This window comes from Haliaeetus albicilla, chromosome 10 (genome assembly GCF_947461875.1).
Source record: "Haliaeetus albicilla chromosome 10, bHalAlb1.1, whole genome shotgun sequence".
NCBI lineage: Eukaryota > Metazoa > Chordata > Aves > Accipitriformes > Accipitridae > Haliaeetus > Haliaeetus albicilla.
Genome location: NC_091492.1, coordinates 4,712,466 through 4,737,178, shown reverse-complemented (window position 1 = coordinate 4,737,178; position 24,713 = coordinate 4,712,466). Strand labels below are relative to the sequence as shown.

Below are 24,713 nucleotides of genomic sequence, written 5' to 3'. Positions count from 1 at the left end.
CATTACACAGCTATCTTGAAACAGCTTATCCTGCAACCTGTGGAAAAGATTTCACTGATTTTTAGACTTATTTGTCAATGTCCATTACCAAGCAACCTACAGGTTTGCAGCGGCAGACATATCAAATTTATGCCCACTTCATTTTCAAACAGCATAATTGAGTATTCCATTTAATCTAGGTATATTCCATGCTGACTTTTACACCTTCCTGAAGCTTCCATTCTCATCAAAGATTTACACGGTTGTGTTACCTGCTTTTTCCTTTTTTTTTTTTTTTTTTTTTTTTTGTCAGCTAATGGCTATTCAGAATGCATATTTCATATGAAAAAGTGCTCAATTATTACTTTTTTTTCTCCTGGACAATTTGAAAAACAGGAAAGCAAAATGAACATTAAAAGCTTGAATTCTGACTTGCACACGGATAAAGCTCAATATTCAAATTCTTCTGTGGGCTGCTTTCATTCCATCTCGTATAGGGAGGCATAAATTAAGCCCTCTCTACATAACAGCCTATTTTCGATTGGAGTTTCATCTCCATGAAGGACAAACAACTTTATGTATGAGGGTTCCTGCATACCTGCTGTTCAGACAGGATGCAAATGTTTCATACCATAAGTGTGTTTTTAATATAAGTAAGCGAGGTCAGAAGTAGGCATCATCCAGAACTGAATTGATTTTGAAGGTACATCTGGTGACAAGTTGCACGAGACTTTGAAGCGCACAGGTTGCAGAGTGGCTAAGTAGGTTGAACTGCGAAGTTGATCTGAGGGTGCCTCTACATTAGCTTTTGGTTTTAGATTGGGAGGGACCTTTTGAAATGAATCCTTCAGTTGTCCCCTCTTACTAGGTTTTGCTTCAGATTGTGCAGTAGGCTTGGAGGTATGATCTGGACTCCTTTTGAATGAAAGCAAACTGAAAGTTATGCTTGGGAGCACGCTTATCATACTGGAGCTCATCATCAGAGGGGAGCTAGTGCAAGAGGTGCAGAGCACGGATGTCAGGTCCTCATTGCTCGCTTTTGGCTCCATGGGTCTCCTGTTGGCCCATCCTGATCGCTGTGCTCCCGTTCCTTGGATTCTAACACCATGTATCACACCACTGTGAATAATTATTTGTTCTCTTATTAAAGATACATACTAGTTTGCAAACATGGATTCCTTTCATAATATTGAAGCGTTCCATAAAATGCAATAAAATCCCCATAGGTCTGCAAAACTGTGTGTGAAGTTTTCCTACAATTATGCGAGAACTGCCAAGATGATGACCACCCATGAAGTAATTCAGCTTTTTAAAAAGTATTAAATAGGGCATTCATCTCTTCTGAGTTTCAGAAGCAGCCTATTTTCAAGAAAGAGATTTTGCTTCTGGTATTAAAAGGTTCATACTTTATCCAAACCAGAAATTAAACACTTAATGTATTGCTGTTTATGTTCTTTTTATGTGTGTGTGTGAGAATATTTTTGCTGTTCTCCCTATTAGGAAGTGAAGAAAGTCATTTGGACATACGGGTTTCCTGTCAAATATACAAGACAAGTGATCATCAGAAAATAAGCCACAACAGAGTATAAAAATGAACAAACAGCAAAATATGGGTTTTTGTTACTCAGAAACCTTGCACTGTGTGAAAGTGGTTTCACGGAAAGTCCAAGAGTCCTCATTTCCTTCCACTTGTCAATTTTTCATTTCTTTGTTGCAGACATTGATCTAGAGTAACTCAGGTGAAGATATTGGATGGAAGTTAGGGACTGAGAAGTTCTAAAGTAAAGCTTTAAGAATGTGTTTGGTTTGACAATTTGGTTAGTTTCTCTACTTGCTATTGAAAACAGTGAATAACAGTCGGGATTCTCCAGCTGTCAATAACTCTTTCAGCAACAGAGTTGTTGCTGATTACAATGTAGTTAGCCAATCTTGTAATAATGGTGGCAAAATGTAATACTCGGTCCAGGTCATCTCTGATCTTTGCTGCTGTATTATAAACCGGTAGGAGCGTACACTGTGACAGAGTGGAAAGCTTGTCGTCTCTGTACAGAGTTCTTTGACACTAGCAAGTCTTCAGAATCATTTTAGATTCAGATCCTCAAATGAAATGCACATATTCAGCTGGCAAAAATCAATGCATGATGTCACTGAATTCTAGGAATCACAAGCAGTAAGACAAGATAATTTTATTACCAATTTTACAGTCTGATGTGATTTCCCTGACTTCTGACATCTGCACACAGGGTCCATATCCTTTCTTGAAAGATCATTCCTTGTATACACTAACATCTGTGATCTTCTTAAAAATCACAGCTTTTCAAAAGTCAGAAGGTTAAAAAGTAAGAAACGGAGTTACTTGTATTAATAGTGAGTGAAAAAGCAGACTTTTTTTTTTATATAGTAAGTTCATATTCTATTGTAGTAACTGAGTTGCTAATACTGGGTATGCTCATGGGCTGTATTAAGCTTGGAGTGGTTCCATACGATGATCAATTGTTTAAGTAGCATGCATTTCAACAGCATTTAAAACTTGTACTCACATGATTGACATTAATGATTCTGAAGGAGACACTGTAGTCTGTCAAGTGGGTAATTTGTGTTTTTAAAAAATTGCTTGAATACCTGTTTATGCGGTAGACTATAACAGAGGGGGAGACACTGACGTTATAGCCAATAAATAAGATGGTTACCATTTTTTTAAGTATCTGAAATACATGCCAACAAAATCTGGCATGAAGGCTATGAGGAAATGGATATTCATATACCTGTAAAATTCTGTAAAGACAAAGCCATGGTTTTGGTCTAGCTGCCTCTAGTTTTTAATCTTCAAAGTTATCAGTAGCTTGAACATTCCAGTGGGATAAGCTTCAGCAAACAGGGGATCATCATATTACTGCTTGTATCTTCTATAATGCATTTATATAAGATATTTGTTTCATTTCATGAACAGTTACTTCTTAACAAATTGTTGGCCTGATCTGAATGGACGTGAAACTTGTGGGAGTTTAAGCAAGGTAGCATTTGTCAATACGGTTGGTAGCATTTTGGTCTTCTATCTGTTACTCCACTTTAGAGCTGGATTAATCTAAATAACAGATATTTGTCATTAGTGGGGAATAAGTCACATGTGCAGAGATATGAGGAATTAATATAGCGTTCTCTACATTTACTTCCCGTTCCTAATCCACAGGAGCTTTCTGTGGTAGAAAACACAAGCACTGTGAGCTGGATTCCCATAGCATTTGGTCTCCCACCCTAATCCGGAGGGCTGAATGCAGCCATCCAGGGCAGTTACGCACCCTCAGCAGTCTCCAGACTTTCCTTTTTCCTGAAGGCCCTCCGCCAGTGTGTTGTGGACCCACTGTAATCATTGTATGGCAGTCTGTTCTGCATGGTTAATTTTGCAAGGTGTCTACATAGTAGAATCTCTGATGCTAGTAAGGGCTTTATACCCTGTAGAGCTAGTAGGATTTTGCATTGTTGCCATATGTTAACAGTAGAAGTCTGCTGCCAGCATGAAGTAAAAGATAGCCGAGTCTGTAAGAGGTTGTTGGGTAATGCAGAAATATTGGCCTGGTCTACTTTCTTAGTATAGCCTCCCTGGGTTAACAGCATAAGGGTCTATTCTTTGTGAAGTTACCTTTCAGAAGGTCTCTTCATTCTTCGAACACAAAAGGAAAAGTAGAAGGGGGGTGGAGGAGGACCTCAGCTGTTACCTTGTACTCTCTTGACTCCTCTGCTTTTAAATACAGACCAGAGGATTTCTGTTCCACCTCAAACCTGTGCTAACCTTAATGAGAACTGTGCGCATTCATCAGTAAATGCTGACGTCCTTTTGGAGTGTTTACGCGGGGAGCTGTGTGTATGAAGTACAGATGATCACAAACTAAGGGCACAACTGCTTCTTTACACAGCTCGCTCTCTTCCCCGTGCTGGTAACTGGTCCTGTTATTTAGTTAAGGAATGGAATAAAGGAGGAGAACTTACACATGGCCCTTACGAGTACTTTGGATTAAGAATTTTGTATACCTCTTTTTTAGACATAAACTGCAGGCTCTGCTCAACCTATGATGCATTAGAAAACCAGATTTAAAAAGATTACAACTTCAAGCATCTGATACTGGTTGAAGTTTTTCAATTTCTGAATAGTAATCTTTTGTTTAATATTCTTAGTGAATTAAATCTCCTTGAATCCCAGAAACCTTTAATCTGAAAATGTAATAATAAGACACTGCTGTCGAAGTTCCGAATGCTTTGTTCACACATTTTTAAGTTTCAGGGATCTGTGTTGAGAATACCAGAACGTCCTTTGTAGAAGATTATTTAGATCATAGGCTTTATTGACTGGTGAAATACTGTTTATCTTCATAATAATAAAATGCAGAAGTTTTAAAGCAGAATAAAGAAAACCACTGAAAAGAAGTCTCCTTCCACTCCAATCTCATTTGTTGAAAGAAAATGCATATTAATTAAAAATTTAGACACTTCATTTCTGTTGCAAGGCTCCTTGCAAAAGACAAATTATTTTATACATCTAGTATGTGTTAGAACTGACAGATGAGATTAATATGCTTCTTAAATTACCATTACCAAGGGTCAATTAATAAGTGAACTAACCTTGTGAAAGTCATTCTGAAAGACTAGTTACAGATCTGTAATGGTCCCTGTCAAATTACACAGAATTGAGAAAATGAGAAAACTGTCAAATAAATACGATACCTACTAATTACATTCTGCATAAGGTAAATGAGCTTTTGTGGTTGTTGGTGGAAGGAACAAAAAATAAGTCTAAGAAATGTTACTGATAATTATACACAGATTTGGAGTAAAATTTACTTGAGGGAACATGTATGTACAGAAACCTGTCTTGGTAAGAGAACAGTGAAATTTCTTGGAAGTCACAGAATAGGTGATGTGAAGGTTGGATGACAATTAGAGAAATATTTCTTAGGCTATTGTATTGATTGTCACCTTGGTAAATGGAGAATTACCCTATTTTTTTCATTCTTGGATTATGAGACATTTTTTATTTGGCCTTTTGGTCTTCAGATGTTAACTTACTTATACAAATAACAGTTTCATTATGACAGGAAGGAAAACAGCCATGTATGCCGTGTGACTTGACAAAAATGAACACTGATACTAGGTTTCTCTCTGTGGGAAGGACTTTTCTAAAAAAAACTTAGCTCCATACCTGCAGGCTGACCAAGTATGATATTATTCACTAATCTTATTTCTTGTGATCAGCTTACAAAACTAGAGCAGATATAAAAGCAAGATCACAGAAAAATCGTTTGCATTCTTCCACAAAAGACTGAAGGTTTAAGACACTTCAGCAACAAAATCACTGGTAAAACCATTTTTGGGTAAAAATTGGGCCTTCACAACTGTTGGCAACTGCAAATAGGTTTTTGCATTATAGGTTTCACTGTAAGCCCATTTCTAGGTTACTGGGTTGTTTCTATTAAATTCTCTAACTACATCTATTACTTACTAAATATTATTAAACAAGTATTAAATAGTATAAAGAAGCCCAAACTAGCTGTATGATGTGAATCTTGAAATACAGCAAATCAAACACTTATTTGTACAGCGACCACAAGGTTTGCTGGGATCGCAGTAGTGGCTGTTCATGCATCTGTTTTCTAATAATATGAGTTTAAGAAATTTGGTATTGATATGAATATTTCTAGATTAAAATAGTACTCATGCTATTGGAAGGATAATCATACTACTATATGCTGCTATGAAGCTCTGAGCTGGAAATTACTTATTCCAGCCCTATAAATGTTTGTAAGGGAGGTCGAGTCAGAGTGTACCAGCAATGTTATGTGAGTGATCAGTTAGCACGGCTATTCAACACTGTGTTCAAAATCTGAAAACTGAAATGTGTTTAATCACAGCATTTGATGGATAATTTTAAAAGATAAATGTCATTCTGAAAATGAACCTCTTCAGACAGAAGGTTAAAAAAAAAAAGTTTTCGTACATTTATTCAGTTCTGTTCTCTCTGATCTGCTAGGTAAAGCAGAACATAAAGCAGAAAAATAATCTCAATGTCCCTTTTCTTCTCTCTTGTTTCATTAGTAATAGAACACTTTTCTAAAGTTGAAAACCCTATCTACATCAAGATATTTCTGGTGAGCAACTTCATTTTAGTTAAACTCTTACACAATATAATTTACCTGCTGTCACACCCAGTTGAAGCGACATAGTTTGTTACTAGCATATTCCAGAACATGTCAGGATTTGATGAGCTATGAATATTGTGTTTAGTATGCATTTTTATAAGGTTTTTCCCAACATTCTACTAAACAGACAGTGCATCTATCTCTGAATGTCCTTTTTTTCTGCAGGAAAATGTTGCTGTTGTACAATTTTGGTTCCTTGCTGAAGAGGCAATCTACAGACATGCTTATTTTTTTGACCTTTTAGTGAGAAAGATGAAGGTCTGATTACTTAAAATGCATTTCTGTCAGGCATGTTTTCTGTGGTTAAAACTTCCACTTTCTTTGAATTGCTCTAGTGTGAAGCTCATTTATCTTCTGATAAAGAGTAATTCTTTTTAAGTGGTGTCTGTAGTAAAATTAGGGCAGGTGACTAAACTCAGTCCACTCATCTCTCTCTCTCTCAGCTGTCTCCATTTAATGGTGTGTATAAGCTATTTGTAGAAGAACATAGACTGCCATCTATTGAACAGTTATGTGATCCTGCAGCCCTGGTTTTGAAAGAAGGTGAGACACAATCATATTTGTAAAACATTCAACATACAGAAAAATTTACAGCCTACTAGAGATTTTAGTATGTTTCCTTTCATTTTCACTTCCTCCTTTGATATAAAATGAAACCAACACAGAGCCTCTAAAATAATTATTCTTGGCCTACTTTACATCTGAGAATATATTTGGGTGTCTTTCTGCTTTCATAAGTAGACCTAATGATTTTAAGTTGTTTTTTTGCAGCTGACTCTGCATTTGTTATGAAGGGGTTTCTCCCAAATGATAAACTTAGCTCTATGATATCAGTTCATGCAACATTTTTTTTCATTTGTGTCTTCAGCATCTGTGTTCATGGAACAATTTTTATATGGCAAGTGATCATATTACAGTGATCTATTGTTTGTTGCTTCCATATTTCTTAAGGTACTGTACTACTTATAAATATGGTTGCTATACAGTTTTAGGTGCTTTTTGTTGCTCAGATACCACAGAATTTACTTGGTGTCACAGTAACAAACCTTTAGTTCTGTAAGACACCTCAGTTACAAACAATAGTTTTAATCTTTTTGATAGGCTCTCTATGGTTGATGGATTGCTACTGATTTGAGCTCAAAAATCAAACTCTTGGTATCGACTGGACTGAGTTTCTGTATGTGTTTTGCATTGAGCTAGCAAGTTACTTAATAGTGATGGATTTATAAATAGGTTACTCCAAATAAAAGAAATTATCTTATATTTGAACCAGCAATATATTGATGAAAAGTGACCTTGCCAAGTTGAAGGAGAACAACACTTTTTGGTGATGTAGCAGAACTGAGTGAAGAAGAACTTTTATGCAATTTGCAACTAATTGTTATTTTACTGAACTGTAAAGTCCAATCTTTATGCGCGCTGCATATATCAACTTAAAAACTAGGAGGAGACAGGAGCAATGGTACGGAGACAGGACTAGACCTAGTCATGGATGACACCAGAATTTGGTGAAGAATAAATACTAGGTGCAATCTTGTTTTTCTCTTTTTAGGCAGGAACCTGTGCAACAAGATACTCTTTGTACTCACTGGGGCTACTAGGAATTACGTTGGTAACAATAGTGACACTTCAAGCTATAATTAAAAACATTTCATGAAAATCATACTGCATTGTTAAAATACCTCCCTATTTCTTAATGAAAGTTCAGATTTTAATATACGCAGGCCTATTATTTTTAGAAAGGATCTGTACTGTGATGTGAAGTCCCTTAATTGACACAGCTAGGCTCAAGGGAAGTATAATGGAGTAAAATACCACAGGATGAATTTCCATTACTTGTGAGTGCAATGCCACTTTGGGACTAGATACATGAAGGTTGAATAGTCTGGTCTATTCAAGAAGTCACTGTGATGCTTTGGAGCACAAACTTCAGAGGGTCTGTTCAAGGACTTCCTGTTCTAGGTCATTTAAGATTTGAAAAAAAAATGCTATGCCTCAGGAGATTTAACAGGTCAAAACGATGCAAGATTTCCCCTGCTTTGCCTATTTGTTTCTACTGTATGTTAAATTTTCAGTCTTATCATGTTAAACCTGTTTGAAATTACAGTTGCCTTTCTTTAATTACTATTAGTTTGTAATAGGGCATATTTTATTTCTGTTATGACTTTAATTCACTCCTGGTGTTCTGTTAGTGATTATCTCTGTGATTACAAAGATGTTTTTCTCATTTTTTCAGTTACAGCTTTGCAATGAGAGAAGCAAATTTTACTGCAACAGCTTGCTGTGATGAGTTCTGGAAGTTATTCCTTTTATGATCATTTATTTTGCAGGTGCATGAAGAAGAGTCTTGATGATTGTTGGAGTTCAAAGGCCTTTTTCATTTGCAATTTTTGGTGCAAGTGACATTTAATGCATTTTGTGACAGACTATATCCAGACTTTACTTTTGCTGCAATAACTTTGAGTTCCCAATTCTTCCTTTGTTGCCAAATACCTAAAGTTTACTTTTTCTGTGCATTTTTTTTCCAGTTGATGCAACCGATACAACTTGGTGCAAGCAGTGAAAAAGTAGAGATCTGCAACATAATAATTTTCCTTGCAAAAAAAAAAAAAAGGTTTAGTTGTATTTTTGGACTCAAAATCATTTTTGTTAAGACTTGTAAATTATCAAAGGCTTTGAAAAGGGTAAAAAAAAAAAAAGACAAGAGATGACAGTTACATTGTGAGTCTTGGAAATCAGGAAATTGCTCACATGGGGTTGTCATAATTTGCAGTTTAGCAGAAGCACGAGGGAGAGAAAGAGAGAGGTCTGCTTTATCTCCAGAAACAAAATAGGTGTAGAAATGTAGCACAGATAAAGTCCTGAAAGATAGTGAAAAATCAGTAAGTCAGAAGTCTGTAGATGTGGTTTGAGATCTAACTTTATGAAAAAAGAAGCACAGGAACTGCTGCTGTTGTATGTTGTAAAACATCAAGTGAGAGTTCAGAATTAAAGGAAAGTGGTGATGGACCATATAGTATACTGAGGAGATGTCTTTAGTAACATGCTTAATGTGGTAATTTAGAGCTGACTGATATCTCAGAAAAAAAAAAAAAGAGAAAAGAAAAAAATACCCAGTGAGAGACACTAGAACTGCTAATTATACCTTAAGATTAATAGTTTTAACAGGTAATGCTGTCATCAGAGCTGAAGACCAGTGAAGCATTTCAGAAAGTTTCTGGGCTAAATGTAAGCAATAAAAATAAAAGAACATGAAATAAATTCTGTCTTTTGATGTGTCACTAAGTAGCAGACCCTTGTTAATCCTTTGGGAGCCACATTAGAACTGTTTGACTACTCAGAAGAGACTATTACCGTGTTAATTTAGCTAATTTGAGGCTCATTGACTAAATCTTTCTTTATTGACAATTAATGTAGAGAGATGGTCCAACATGTTAAGAGTTACAAAGATTAGTTTTAGAGAGAGAAAACAGGTAATTAGAAACAACATTTTATTTGAGATCAGGCTGCTCTTGGCATATCTTTCCATTCTATACGTGTGTGCAGACTTTTTCCACTACAATTACACAGAAACCATTCAGATATTTCCTTTTATCTACGTAGGAAATATATACCTTGCCATTGTTGTCAAAGTAGAAAAACCAACTACGCTGTTACACTGAAACAGAGAAGCTGCTAAACGTTTGCGATCTGGGATGTGCTAATCCATTTAGATGTTGTTACCAGGAAGATCAGTTGTCTGAATTATAAAAGTATTTGCCATAGACATCCTTTTGGAAAAAACCAACCAGGCATAATGTAAAATTCAATAAAGCTGACTGTAGACAAAATCAGCAAAAACTCATTTAGTTCAGAGTAACAGGAAAAGATAAACAGTGCTTTGTTACCTCCAGTGCTCGTATATCATTGTAACTGCTAAAGCGGGGCAAAGAATACAGGAGGGAAATGAAAGCAAAGTGCTAACTGCGAATACTCCCATAATATATTTAGCCAATCAGATGTCAAAATTCAGCCTTCGTAATCTAACAGTTTACTACCTTTCATGACAATTTTGAGGAAGATTGATAAACTCGCTTTTACCGACATACATAACCAAACACACAGTAGGTAGCGAATCATGTAGATGGCATTTCCAGCACCCAAACCTTTTATCATCAGCATTGAAATATGTTATCTTTGGCTTGGCAAACAGAGTCAACAAAGTGTAAAACCTTTACTGGAGAAGAATATGTTGAGGAAGGAGGGGGGTGCTCCGTGGAAGGTAGTTCAGCTCTGTGGTCAAACAGGCAGCTTCTGGTTAGTAATGCAGGTGCACTGAGTATATGAGAGGCTGCCAGAATTGAGAAAGAAGTTCGAATTAGGTTTAGCAGCAGAAGAAAAATAAATAAATAAATCTGAAAGTGACTGTATAGGTACATTAACAGGACACAAGAATTTTATCATCATGGCATGCTATATGCTGGGAAAAGGGAATGACGGACGTTTTGTACCATGACACAGTGCTTCACAGCAAAGACTCTCAGCGATGGGGGGTTTGCAGCTCTGCAGTTTGAATGGTTTTTTTAACAGGCAGCCCTTATGATTTGCAGTATGGTCATCTAAATCCTCTAAAGCAGATACAAATAAATCTCATCTAGTTCTCTATCTGACTTCTACAGACTAACCTTTAAAAAGGTGAAATTTAAAAAGACAATAGAACTGCATCTTATGTGAGGGTATGGCTAATACAGTATATAAATTATGCTGATATTATTTCAGATTTTGAAGAGGAAAGCAATTTATTAACAGAATAAACAAATTTCTCAGAAAGAGAAAGTCCACTAGGAAAAGCTGGCTTCCAGATTATCAACTACTTCTCTTCATCGACACTTAGATCCCAAACATGCTTACTCCCATCTTGGATGGGGCTTTGAAAGACTCCTGGCTGCAGCTCATTGCTCAAAAAGTGACAGTGTAAAGAGGATGAGATGTCATCCCAGGAATGCTGACAGAGCCAGAAACTTGGGCAGCAAGGCAGCAGTATGCTGCATGCCCTCCAGTCCAGCTTGTAATGTCCTCTGTACAAGTGCTCTTGTAATTGCTTGTTTTATTGCTTTAAAATAGAAAAACCTGGTTGGTTACATCTGTACTAGACTGGTATAAGCTTGAGTGATCCTTGACTTCTAAGACCTTTTCCTACTCATTTGTAGGAACAGATATGTTAAGCAATAATAACAAAGGAAAATATGCATGTGTGTGATATATACCTGACATTTACACTGACCTTTATTTCTTATGCCTAAATAAGTCAGTTTTCTTGTCACTGATGCATTTTTAGATCTTGGATTTTTGTTGTTGGTCTGATTAGTTATGGGCTCTCTCTGACCCTGTTGCTTCTTGAATCCTTCTGTGAGATGAAATTTGTTAAACTCTTGCCACTTCTTACATGCCATTTGGAGTTATTTTCAAGCAGTAAGAACAGTGAGCAGTGCTTGAATACTGCTAGGAGCTATTTAAAAGTGCAAAGCCATTTTTCATTTTTTCTTTTGTAAGTGTCTGGGTTTTTTTGTGGTGCAGCATAGAGCCTAAGAATTCTGGCACAGCTTATGTCTTACTTCTTTATTTCAGTCCTACTTCCTCTCTTTTTTATTTTCTTTAATTTAATTTTTTTGGTGGTGATTAGTCTTGATTGCTTTGGTGAATCCTGATATCTTCTCTCTCTCCCCAACTCCCCCTCTCTTTCTGAGGGGCACAACATGTGTTCTCTTGTGATATGGAAGATTTTAATTAGTACTTATATGATCATGTATAATACTTTTGGTCTGTGTGAAGTACACGTGGCTTCATCTGAAGAGCTGTATTGCTCCACAGATTTGAGGGATGTCCTTTACTTCTCATTTCTTCACTGAGGTTATTTTTGGAATGGGCATTCTAATTTCAAAACTCATAGATAATATTTAACAGGAAGCACGCTTCAGAAGTAATTTTAATTCTATTTTTGTAGCCGTATGAAAGAGCCTTAGAAATATGCAGCTTTCTGTTGTGAGGATGCAGAAAATTATTTTCAGTTGTGGTTTTGTGTGTCTACAGCTGTAGAATAGTGCTTAATGGGGGGAAAAATGAGATGCTGAGGACAGTCAGGTTTTCAAAGCTCTTTTGAAGGTGTTTTGATTTTAATAGGATATATTATCCAGTCTTGTAAGGCACTTTGAAAAATCACACTGTGTGCATGTTGGTAGCTTCATAACCTTTGTAAATCTAATTTTACATCACTCGCTCAGCAAGACCTGGAATTTAGCTATCAGTCTTGTATTGGGAGATCAAAAAACCTAGATTCAAGCTTGATTTAAAATTTGTCTGGTGTACGGCTTTGGTGAAGTCATTTCATCTCTGTTTCTTCTCCCATCTTTTGCCTATCTTATTTATGTAATGGATTTTCATTTGAAACAGTCTGCTATATTGTGTCAGTTGGTTCCACGAGTTCTATCATAATTAATCGGGATCGTTACGATCAGTTTGAGTACCTTATACCTTCTTTACGTCCACCTCTAAAATGGGAGTGGTGATTTTGAGCCTTTTTGAAAGTCCTTATATTGCTCGCGTTTCCGTAGTCCGCAGGTGCAGCAGCAGTTGCACGCGCATCCAGCACCCACGGGGAAGCTCTGCCAGGGTGGCAGGACCTCGGAGCACCTATCGCCTGCCCACCCTGACGTGCCCTGCTGCGTGCAGTGTGGCGGAGGTTTCCTGCACAACAGAAGAGAGAGTTTTGTCATAACCCAAGTGTCTTCCATTCTCTGCTCCCAATTCCTTTGTTCGCTGTGACTTTCGTATAACTAACCGGTTAAACCCACTTTTCTCCTGTGCAACCTGATTATTCAGAGTACAGTGTCCCCAGACAGTGACATTTATCAGAGGGACTGGATTTTATGAGGTGTGGCTCTAGGGCATAAGATGGACTTGAAGCTTAGAAAAATTGCTAGTTACTAGTGTTTGATTTTATACATAAAACTAAATATTCTGTGAGTATCGGAATCTGGCATGTGCAAAGAATTACATCTTACAAATATTTACATCTTAAAAATATGAAATCTTAAAATAATAGTCACAAGAACTCACAAGAGTAAATCTTGTCTGCTCCAAACTGACACAAATAACTGAAAATACCATTTACGGCTTGATGACCAGCTTAGCTTTTAATGTTTAAAAACTACCCTCAGGAATAAGCGGTAAAAAAAAAATATGAGATTAAGTTGCCTATTTTGCAGGTTTAGTTTTTCTGTTGACACAAGAAAGCTTCTACAAAATCCCAGATTATTTGTTTTGGTTTTTTTTAATGAGTTGAAAACCTTAAAATAATTTTTGAAATTAGATTTAGCCTTGTCCTGCAGAAAAGGCAGAGTTCATTTTGGTATAAGCTTTCTATGAGTATGTATTTAATGTATTCTTTTCTCTGAGGTTTATGCCATCATTCTCTATATTTTTTTCTGTTTTCCTGCTCTGTGATCTTTTTCACAGGAAAGGGACCATTCTATACTCACAGCAGAGAAAAATTTTCAGGACTTAAGTTCTTCAGGAAAACAGCGCCTTTTTAGCAATATTGTGATTCAGAGACACACAGCTGTGGAAGAAAATACGTTCACTGTGACACTAATAGCATTACAGTATATACATTCAATTAGATAGTGAATTCATAATTGCTTAGTTTAGTGCTATGGAGGAATTTAATATATTAAAATAAAAAATATTAAATGTATAGTATTTTTGCTTCATTTTGCAGCAATGAGCGTATTTCACTGATGGCATCTTCTAGGTGTGTTCTGTAAAGTGAACTGCAAATCAAGAGGCATGATGATGCTAGAAGACAGACTGTAGTACTGCCAGTACAGGATAAAGAACCGGGAAAACTCCAAGTACTGTTATCACTAGTTTAATCATTTAAGATTTGTTTTTATACTCACACTGAGGGAGATCCTTCCCCCAAGATGTAATGGCTTTTCTGGATTGCCAGTGCCAGGTTTTTCAGAGAGATGGACAATTTCTGATGTTATCTCAAGCCAACAAGAGGTGCAGGTGCAATGTGCTTTTGGAGGTTGGCCCTTACTGAATGTAAACTGGCAAAGAAAATTTTCTTGCGCTTCCCAGTTCAAAGGCAGGATGAACAGTAGATATTCACAATAGAAAGATTTACTGCACAAAAATTAATGTGGAAAATATACAGAGAGTTGTAATTTAATTAAGGCAACCTTCCTGACATGAGCTGGTTTTGTTTAAAGAAAAAACATTTGAAATAACATGGGAATCTTGTTATGACTTATAGCCACATATAGATAAACCCCTCTCTTGACAGTTTCAAATGAAAATTCAGCTTTGAAAAGGTAAATGTTCCTATGCAGTTTGTACTTCTTTCTCTCAAAAAGAAAGAATAGAGTTGTTAGACTTGACAGGTCTATTTAGGAATGATCTCATGGCAGCTGCAGCTGGGAAGGATGCGGTTGCAGGGACCAGTCAGAACTGCATTAGGTGGGCACGAGACACCTCCTGCCACCAGAGCGCTACTGGACAGCCTCCTGTTAGACCATGGGACAACAGTCAGGTCGGTTCTGTAGAGTATTACTGAATTTGACTCAGCTTAGCCAAGGCCTTCTAGGAAAGGGTAAGGCTATTCATCATCATTCCCTCTTTCCTTACATTATCTTTTTCTATTACTTTGCTCTTATGGCTTCTCTCTCCACTCCTCGACTCTCCCCCATTCCCCAAAATACCCCAGTTTTGCTGTCCAATGACATTTAGCTTCAAACATAAATTACAGCACAATTAGTTTCATTAAACACATTTTATCTTGCTCTTCTTTTGATGTATGGTCTTGTTATCAAGCATCAGACCAGTCACTCCAGCTTGTTTTCCTCTTACTTCCCCAGTGAAGAGGTCCGTACTAGTGTGAGTGCATAAATTAAATCCCCCTTTCTTCCAAGTCCAGTAGGATCAGTAATTATACATTCATACTGTTACTGGTTTTTTTGTTTAATTAGGCTTAAGTTCCAGGAAATTTAAAAAGTTAAATCATATAAAAAGTACCAGTTAAATATTTATTCCTTGCTACTTGCTTGGAAGAACTTGCTATGTTTCACTTCACAAACCAGAATATTATGATGTTGACATTGACCTTTCAGTCTACTTATGTGACTAATGATTAAAAATATTAAGACCACTACCTTTAAAACTAGTGAGAAAAGAACATCTTTGTTTATAATATTAAATTCCTCTTCCTTTTCACAAAACTTCTATTAATGTGTCTACAAAGCCTTGCACTTGAGGTGATCAAAGACGACGAAGTGACTCTTACCTAATGAAGAATTCATCCTTTGTCATTCTTTTGGGAGATAGAAATCTTGGGGTTTTTGAAATTTTTGTTCAATTAATGCATACAGTTAAGAGGTAGTTGTGCTAAGAAAATAGGAGCTATGAAATAACTGCAGGGTAATTCTAGGATCGTAAAGATAGGTCAGTGTGAACCTTTATTTTAGTGAGGTCTTTGCTAAAGCTCTTCAGTCTTTCGCCTAATTTGGGGTGCAGAACATTTGTACTTTGATGGGCCATTGCAAAATATATGCTGCTACCTAGGTGAGTACTACTTAAAGCTAGCTTGGGGAATGTCCCACTCACATATAAGCCTTATTTTTTAATTTAGCTTTCCCTTTTTAATTTGGATTTCAGTGGTTCAAACTTGCTGAGTAGAATTGGATAACAGCGCAACCATAGAAATCATCTGATGTTATAAAAACTGATGCTTAATTTGGAGAATGGACTAAAGTGAGCAGTATTTAAGTCATATATTGTGTATGCAGAAGGATCCCCTACACTTGTTGTGAAAGAAAATGTTTTTTCGTATATTGGTTTTGATCTTTAATCTTCTTTTGTTAACTGAGGTTAAAAAAAATGGCTAAAAGAATGAAATCATTTGAATGTTTGGTTTGGTATCTTTGCCCACTGTTAATTCCTACAGTATTGCTTTCTTCAGTTGTAGACCATATACAGTTACAGTCTATGTGTTGCCCAACTTACCATGGTTTACAGAGAAAAATTTAAGCATTCACAGAAGGTTCAGTTGCTGGTTTAATTAGTTTTCTTAGTGAAATCTATAGGGTCCTGAAATTCTTTAAAGGCTTTATAGAGATTACTGGTTTGGAATTAAATCTGTATTTTCTGTCATAGGAACTTCAGTGCTTTTTGTGTAGTAGGGCAGGCTTATATATATTTATGCTAGGACTAGCCATCTGTACTGTAGTAATAGTATGAAACTTTCTGGTTATTTTAATGAACTACATTTTGGTTATTTTAACTAGGAATATTGCCTAAAAAAATTGCCTGGTTTTACATAAGCCCATAGCAAGACTGGATCACTATGTCGTGCTTTTCTATGAATTGCATCACTTTTCAAATGATTCCTTTCTGAAGAAAGTCATGAGATAACTAGCATTTGAAGGTTGTTTAAAAAATAAGATTACATTTTGCGAAGAAAGTAAGTAGGACAGAGTTTAGGAACACTTGGAGTGAGGACTTCCTCATGATAAGCTGATGATTACAAAGATCCAGTAGGAATTCTAAATCTAATGGCTTTCCAGACATTGTATAGATCCTTGTTAGGAGAAGAATGAATCAGAAGACCTATAGCAGTTGTATAGTATATAAAACGTTTTACAGCTTGTGGTAAAAGAAAGTCTGCATTCAGGAAACTCTCTAATGCTCTACGTTTTCTTCCAATAGTGTTTTTCCAACAAAACGTGTTAGAGATAAAACACGTCTAATAAAGACAGACACCATTCTTAAAATAAAAGCCAAGACACTGCTGCTTCACCTCTAGTCTTCATAGGTATGAAATGTACAGAAGAATACAACGATACCTGTAATCACCAAGGTAGTGCTTTAGGCTTTCAAAAGTCCATGTACTGAACGTTAACTGAAAGGAGACGTTCGCTGTCTTCATACTGCAACGATCCTTTCAGATGGAAACTGCTTATATTTCGCTTGTGAAAGTGTTGCGAAATGACACATTAATAAAAGGTTACATGACTATTGCTAGATAAGAAACCAATAGAGTAATAAATTGTATAATTTTTTAAGGAATCAGAATCTAATTTTTGAAGTGGATGCACTAGGAAGATGAAACGTCTGTAAGATGTTCATAGGAGTACTTGGAATGGCTAATTAATCCCTTCCCACCTAGACTCTAGCTCTGAATGTGAGGCTAAATTCTCCCATTGCAGGTAATGGTGCCATTTTTTGCCATCATCTGTACAACCTTGCTGAGGTAATCGATACCCTGTCATCAAGTAGTGAGATAGAATTATGCATACCTATTAGAAACAGTGTATTTTGGGTTTATATCCTCTCCCTCCACCTCTTCTTGTGCCATATAAAAATTAGCTAATGTTTTATTCACATTCTTAAACCAGGAAAATTTAATTTATTTCTGTGAGTCTGAATTATTGTCTTCTCTGAGTTGTTTTAGGTAATTGCATCAAATTTTTACTAAAACCTTTCACTATACAGGGAATTTCTTTACTGCTTTTAATGACCTAGAGATGGCCAAATGTTTTTTTTCTTACCAGGAAATTGTCTACATGAAAGATCTGTAAGTCCGTTGCCTTTCTTTACTGTCAATCCGCACTTAAAAATTGATGATAAATAAACCTAACAAGTGTTTGCAATAATAATTCTAATCAAGCTAGGAATAAAGCAAGCCAGCAGTGATCTGTACCTATAGATGCCCCAAAATAACTGAGATCGCGGCAGGTGGTGGTATAGCAGTTTTTTGTAATGGTACAGTGCTCCTTTCAGACATTTGAGTGTACCCCAGTTCCAGGATGACGCAGCTTTCCTCTGTCTTGGTCACATTTTACTTCTCTGCTTTTCCTGCCGTGGGTGGGTTGACCTCGGGGGGGTTGGAGCAGCGGGATGAAAAGCTCATGGGTGGAGATGAAGACAAACCACCCATGCAGCATTTTGCCCTTTCTTATACATGGTTTCTCAAATGTTCCACCAGTATCACTGCTGGGCTCAGAAACATTCTTATCAGCAACAAATTGGAAATTAAAATTAGAAGGCAGTTAATGACTAAAGAACCTGTATTAGTCTTCGCAGGTAATTAAGGACTAAAAGATATTCCAGATTTACTTCTGAAAAAACTTTAAATTTATGATGTAATTTTGTGGGGGCAATTGGCTGGCTGGCTGGCTGCAAAGTAAAAATAGACATTTATATGCAGAGAAGGAAGGTGGCTATCCAGAATTGTTTCACCAAACACAATAATTGAATGAAAACAACCGTTCTGTGCAGAGAAACCTTTGAAGTTTCTTTAAGTAATGGTAAGAATGAGACCGGTTATCTTTTCCTGTAAATGTTGTTGCTGACTGCAGGGTGGAAGGGAATCAAGACTCTATAAAATAAAGCAGAGTGCTTAAAACAGGTTTGTGCAGCTTTGAATAAGCTTACTAAACTTCTCGTAATATCACTATATTTGGGATGACAGGAAAGATCCTCACTGCAGATATGGTGAGGGAATTTGGATGGGATGTCAAGAAGTCCCTTTTGAGAAGAGAGAGTATTGAACAAGAGTTAGTCTAGACAAACAGGCTAAAATCTATTACTGCCTGCCGTTTTCAGTTTTATATTGCTTTTCCCTGTTTTATTGCTGTGCTTAATTTTATCAGTGTTTCTCAGCTGTATTAGAAGCAATAGCCAAAGTCTGCCTTGTATCCTATCATGGAGACTTGTGTTGTGAAGTGTAACAGTTCCCACAAACCCTTGTTTATCCTTCGTAGTTTGCATGTATACTTTTGTCAAAAATGAAATTAGGAATTAGCCTCAAGTGTTCCTGAAAATATGATTGGTTAGATTTATGATGAACATAACTTCATCATTACGAGCGTAATTCCATAACTTTTAAGTTGCAACACTGAAAGCATAGTCAATCTTACCAGGTTTTCACATAATAAATAGCTACAGAGCTCTGAAGATTTTTTTTTTTGGTCAATTTGTCCAAATCTGTCTTTATGCTCACTGCTTTTTCTTAGAGCTATGTTGTTACAATCAGGTAGGAACTTCGATACTTTCTGAATGTTCAATTACAATCTCTTGCTATCAAAAGAATGAATGCAGTATCTTTCATACATCAGTCAAGTTTTACATTAAAACCAGATAGGTTTTCCTGCCTTTCTTCTTTATTGAAAGACTGAAGTCTCACTCTTCTGATAGTTAGGCACAATCTAATTTTCCACCTGTTTTTATTTACAGCCTGTTCAAAGTAATGTGTTTTTTGTGCCAATACTCTCTTTTACTTGAATGCTTTCTCTTGCATGCATTCAGTTTTTTAAGTAACATTATACTTTTGTTGCTGTTTTGTTGATTCTTAGCTTGGTTGTTTTTTTTGTTTTGTGGGCAGTGGGGCTTTATGGATTTTTTTGGTGGGGTTTTTTTGGTTGGGCAAGATAAGATATAAGGCAGTTTCTTTCACATACTAGTCGTGTAAAGATAAATGGTCATAATTTCGGTGCTGCAGGCTTTTATTTTTAAAACACTGTAGAAGAGTGGGTTTAAAAGGAGCTGGTGAGTTAACCCATAATGCTCAGGACAAGCCTGGAAATTATTGTACAAAGACTAATAAAATAAAGTCCTCTGTCGTCTTAATAAAATGAAGCAGAGATTGTGTAACTGTTCCTACAGACCTGTCATTACTACTTTTTTGACCACTTGGTCTCAGATGCAGTGGACTTGGCAATGATAAAGTAAAATCTATTTCAGACATTAATAAGAATCTCCTAATCTCTTCCTTAATTTGTGCAAGTCTGGAAAAAAAACCCCTAGTGTTACATCAGCCTTTGCTTTAGATGACTTACAATTTTGATAAAGCAGCTGAAGTAGTTTTTTTAAATTTAGCAAAACCTTTGTTCTTTCCAGTGAGCAATATAGTCACTTAATATTGAGAGATAGATTAAGAAAAAATTATCTTGAATTTGAAAATGAATTTGCTGGAATTTCACAGAGAAATATTGCTATTCTTCCATTTCCCAAAGCAATTAACATACTTTTGATGAGTCAACATTTACTAAGATAAAGAGTCCAGCTCTGGAGCCCTCAGCACAGGAAAGACATGGACCTGTTGGAGCGGGTCCAGAGGAGGGCCACAAAAATGATCAGAGGGCTGGAACACCTCTCCTATGAGGAAAGGCTGAGAGGGTTGGGGTTATTCAGCCTGGAGAAGAGAAGGCTCCGGGGAGACCTTATTGCAGCCTTCCAGTACTTAAGGGGGACTGATAAGAAAGATGGGGTCAAAATTTAGCAGGGCCTGTTGTGATAGGACAAGGGCTAATGGCTTTAAACTAAAAGAGGGGACATTCAGACTAGATATAAGGAAGACATTTTTTACGATGAGGGTGGTGAAGCAGTGGAGCAGGTTGCTCGGAGAGGTGGTAGATGCCCCATCCCTGGAAACATTTGAGGTCAGGTTGGATGGAGCTCTGAGCAACCCGATCTGGTTGGAGATGTCCCTGCTCGTGGCAAGGGGGGTTGGACTAGATGACCTTTAAAGGTCCCTTCCAACCCAAACTATTCTGTGATTCTTTTTGTCAGCAGTTTCCAACTGTATCTAAAACTGTATCTAGCTTTATTGTAGTTCAGTAATAAGACTGCATTTTCCTTCCTAGTCCCCATCCCATCATATGCAATCCTAAGATTACTACGTTAACTTTAGAGTACAGAGTTAAACAAGCCCTGAGGCATGTGCCCCCATAAAGCTTCAGCTGTGCCAATGGCACATGAATCAGTTGTCTTCGCATCAGAGTATTTGTCTGCTTTTAAGCTGTTAAGCTATATATCTTATCTTTCTCTATATATAGTAAAAAATAAGGCTTAGGAAAGGCTTGCAAGAGCAAGTGCTAGACAAGTGAGGATAAGCAGTGAGTAGATGTTAAAATGGACTGTGATGTTATTTACAAATCGTGTATGTGAGTAGATAGTTTACTGATAACAAATACTCCTACTCACACCTAGCACATTGAATTATAACAGTGGAATGTATTTATAAGCATAACAAAGTACAGAGAGATGTGATAATAAGCCATCCATTTTAATAAGGAATTAGAATTCTGACCTAATTCTTTCCCAGCAGGATTTATCACTAACTTTTAAATAACTTATAGGTATAAGACATGGCAATGAAGAATAAATTAACAGAATAAACAAAATGCTGAGAGACTTCCAGCCCCTTCTGTTACCACTTTCTTGGGGAAAAACTGGAAGAGAGTGATATTAATGTCTGTGCTCAGTTTCATTTTCTGGCTGGCTTAACTCCATTAAAGAGTTGAGTCCCGGGATGGTTAGGGTAGGTGAAAATGATAGCTGTGTCTCCAATATGTTTATTGCTGTATTTTACTGATATCTTGGTGAGGGGAGACAACTGCAGGTATAACATGCAGTTGCAATGTAAATTGACCTTTTCTGTTATCTGAGAAGTTTTGGCATCATTTGCCCTAATGACTGATTAAGTTTTGGTAACTCATGACTTTCCATTGCAAGTGGATTGGAGGACTGAGAGATACAGTATGATCTTTCTTTCCAGTTTTGGGAAGTAAAGGAAGTCCACACAAATCTTCAACTGCATATGTCGGCTTTATGTCTAACAGGTGCTTTCATACACTGGGATGTGAGCGTGCGTATGTATATATACCTGCTTATATAAGACTGCATATGTTGTTCTGTCCTTCCGTACCTTATTAGAAAAGCTGGAGAACTGTCAAGATTGCCTAACATAATTTCATGCCATCATCATTGAGAAAAATGTATTTAATGTCTAATGCATTCTTGCCTTTATTTTTTGAAGAAAAAAAAAAAGAGGCTTTTAACTGAGCATTAGGAGATATGTTAATTATATTATGATGGTTCTATATGTGTCCATTTTAAATGTGCTTGAAAAAAGTAAAGGAACAAATTCTAACCAAATCTTCAAATGTTTAGTATCAGATTTACAGAGGGTCTTTTTTTCTTATACTCTAGACATTTCATTCTTCAGAAAATATGGTATTTTCAAGCTGCCAAGGGGTATCTTGATTTGAATGTACATCTGTCTGTCTCTTTTGCTTGGATTGAAAATCTGCTCTGAGCCTAGTCCAAAAGAATGGGCTGCAAGTGGTATCCTTGGCAGAGTCTGTTTGCAGCAACACTGATCTGAGCTATTTTTTTCTTACTCTTTGCTCACTGTGATAGTGAACTAATGAGTTTACTCCTCTCTTTTTGTTCATACAGCTTGAAGTTGAGGTCACAGATGTAAGTGGAAAAACCATTGATGGTCCAGTCCGCCTAGATATTTCTGTTATTGATCAAAATGATAACAGGCCAATGTTCAAAGAAGGACCCTACGTTGGTCATGTCATGGAGGGATCCCCTACAGGTAAGTCCATGCCAATCGTATCTCTATAAGTAATGTCTGAACAAATTCTGTGTTGATAACTGCATTATTATCACATTGTACAACTTTTCTTGCTGATTTTGTGGCTCACTGAATCCTTCCCCTGCATAAATATGTGGGAGCAGCCCTTTAGGACAGCAGGTAATGATTTCTGAAAAACAGTCAAGTCTCTGCAGTTAAAAAGAAAAAAGAAAAAGTAAAATAACATAGTTTGGAATGAAAGCTTCGATTTAGGTTTACAGTTTTTTATTCATACCTGGAATCAACGAAGACAACCCCTAGGATATGATTAAGATTCAGACCAAATAACATGTACAGTTTCTGCTCAGAGTTGGAATTCCACCTTTTTGCCTGTAAGGTTAGCTGCTGGAAGGCTCATTTTTATATCTTTATATAGCATAAGGCTAGGTAAATAATAGGAATAAATGGAAAGTGCATTATGAATATGCTAATCTTGTAGGGCAGATTGAAATACTGAACAATGTTACTTGTGTAAATGCAGATACAACAATTGCAGCAAAATAAAAACACACTTTGAGAATTAAAGTTAGTAATGAAAATGTTCTGATTAAATTCACTGTTGACTTTGTCTGATGATGAAATTCTATAAGAATAAGATATTGTTCCAAATTTCAATTTGGGTACAACTATCCTAGCTAAACTCTTCCGCAGGTGAAGGCTGAATTAGTTTTCTTCAACTGTTGTCATCAGCTGTTGTGCAATTTTGTTGTGAGTTATTAAACATTTGCTGCATTCCACTTGAGAGGTATCTCCACTGCATTTGTAAGTGGTAATTGTATGATCAGATTATGTTATGGAGTTAACCTGGATCTTGGTGAAAGAAATCTAAAACAGTAGAAGCTCCTATTAATATCAGTGGAGTGACAGTGATTTAATTGAGATCAGAGTTGTGCGTTATATATTTGTACATCTTTCTATACATCATTGAATACAAGGCCTTATCCTCCTCATACAGTTAAAGCTGTGAGTACAGACATAAGGTTTTGGCTGTATAGGCATACTGAAATATTTTGAGATGAGAGCTGGAATCAAGTATATTTTTATGAATATTTAATATTCATTGAAGCTTAATGTGGTGACATGTGCTTTGTTTACTCTGAACAAGGATAGACATTACCTTTCGCTTCCTTGTATTACATATTGATAGGACTAGAAGTTATTCTTTGTCCTTATTTTGTTATTTATGTAGTTTCTAGAAATCATGTAACCTTTTTAGTGAGTTTTGCATTTTTACATATAGTTGCTATTGTTTGAAAAGCTGTAGGCATGAAATGCATTATGAGCTGCTCCTTCATCAGATTAAAAGGAGTTTTCAGGTAAATGTTCGTTTACCTTACTTGTGACAAGCATGTAATGAACCAATTGACAATCTTTTCATTCAGATGAGAAATGTGTTTCATATTTGTGAGTATGGCTGCAAGTGGAACACTAACTCTTTTCCTGTTGTAGGTCTCTAGTGCATTCTTAAATTATTTCAGATATTGATCGTTTATTAAGAATTCAAAAGAAACTTCCTTAGACTGCCCCACTTCCCATTCCCCCTGCGTTGTAACCAGTTTCATAATTAACTAAGAATATATTGCTAACAAAAGTCAGAGATTCCTTTGCACGGTCAATAATATGTAGCAGTGTGACTATCTGATCGGCTCAAGGGACCGACTTTATTACATTTTCATTTAAACTACCGCATCTTCTTGTCATGCCCGTTTAGATACACATTCCTAGACCACTGAGTAGGATGGTGTAGGTTTAGTAGATTCAAAGCCCCTAAATCCAGTATTTCAGTAAAAGAAAGTGGTGTCAAACAGCTCAAACTCTGCAGTGTTTAAGCTTTAATCCTGCTGGTAGTATATGAACTCTGGATATGAGCTGTGAGTTCATGCAAGTCTTTCAGTGGTCTTGTCTCTCTCCATCCAAGCAGAAGTTTACACTACTTATGTACCACATGCCCTTCCCCAAAAATATTTAGTCTAATGTTTAGCTTTGTTAATTCCAGGCCATGGGACAATATTTAACTGTTATCTGCTATATGTTCTTTACTCAAACTCTATACCAAGTTTCTTTTCTCTGCAAGGATTTTT

At 36.5% G+C, this 24,713-nt stretch overlaps 1 protein-coding gene across 3 annotated transcripts in view; it reads left to right on the top strand.

Annotated features, from left to right (window-relative positions):
• Window positions 1-24,713, top strand: part of CDH13 (cadherin 13) — a 540,036-nt gene that overhangs the window by 276,187 nt on the left and 239,136 nt on the right. For all 3 annotated transcript variants that reach the window (XM_069793368.1, XM_069793367.1, XM_069793366.1), the window contains exon 6: window positions 22,449-22,593. In XM_069793368.1, coding sequence (XP_069649469.1) covers window positions 22,449-22,593 — 145 coding nt within the window. The remainder of the gene's footprint in view (window positions 1-22,448; window positions 22,594-24,713) is intronic.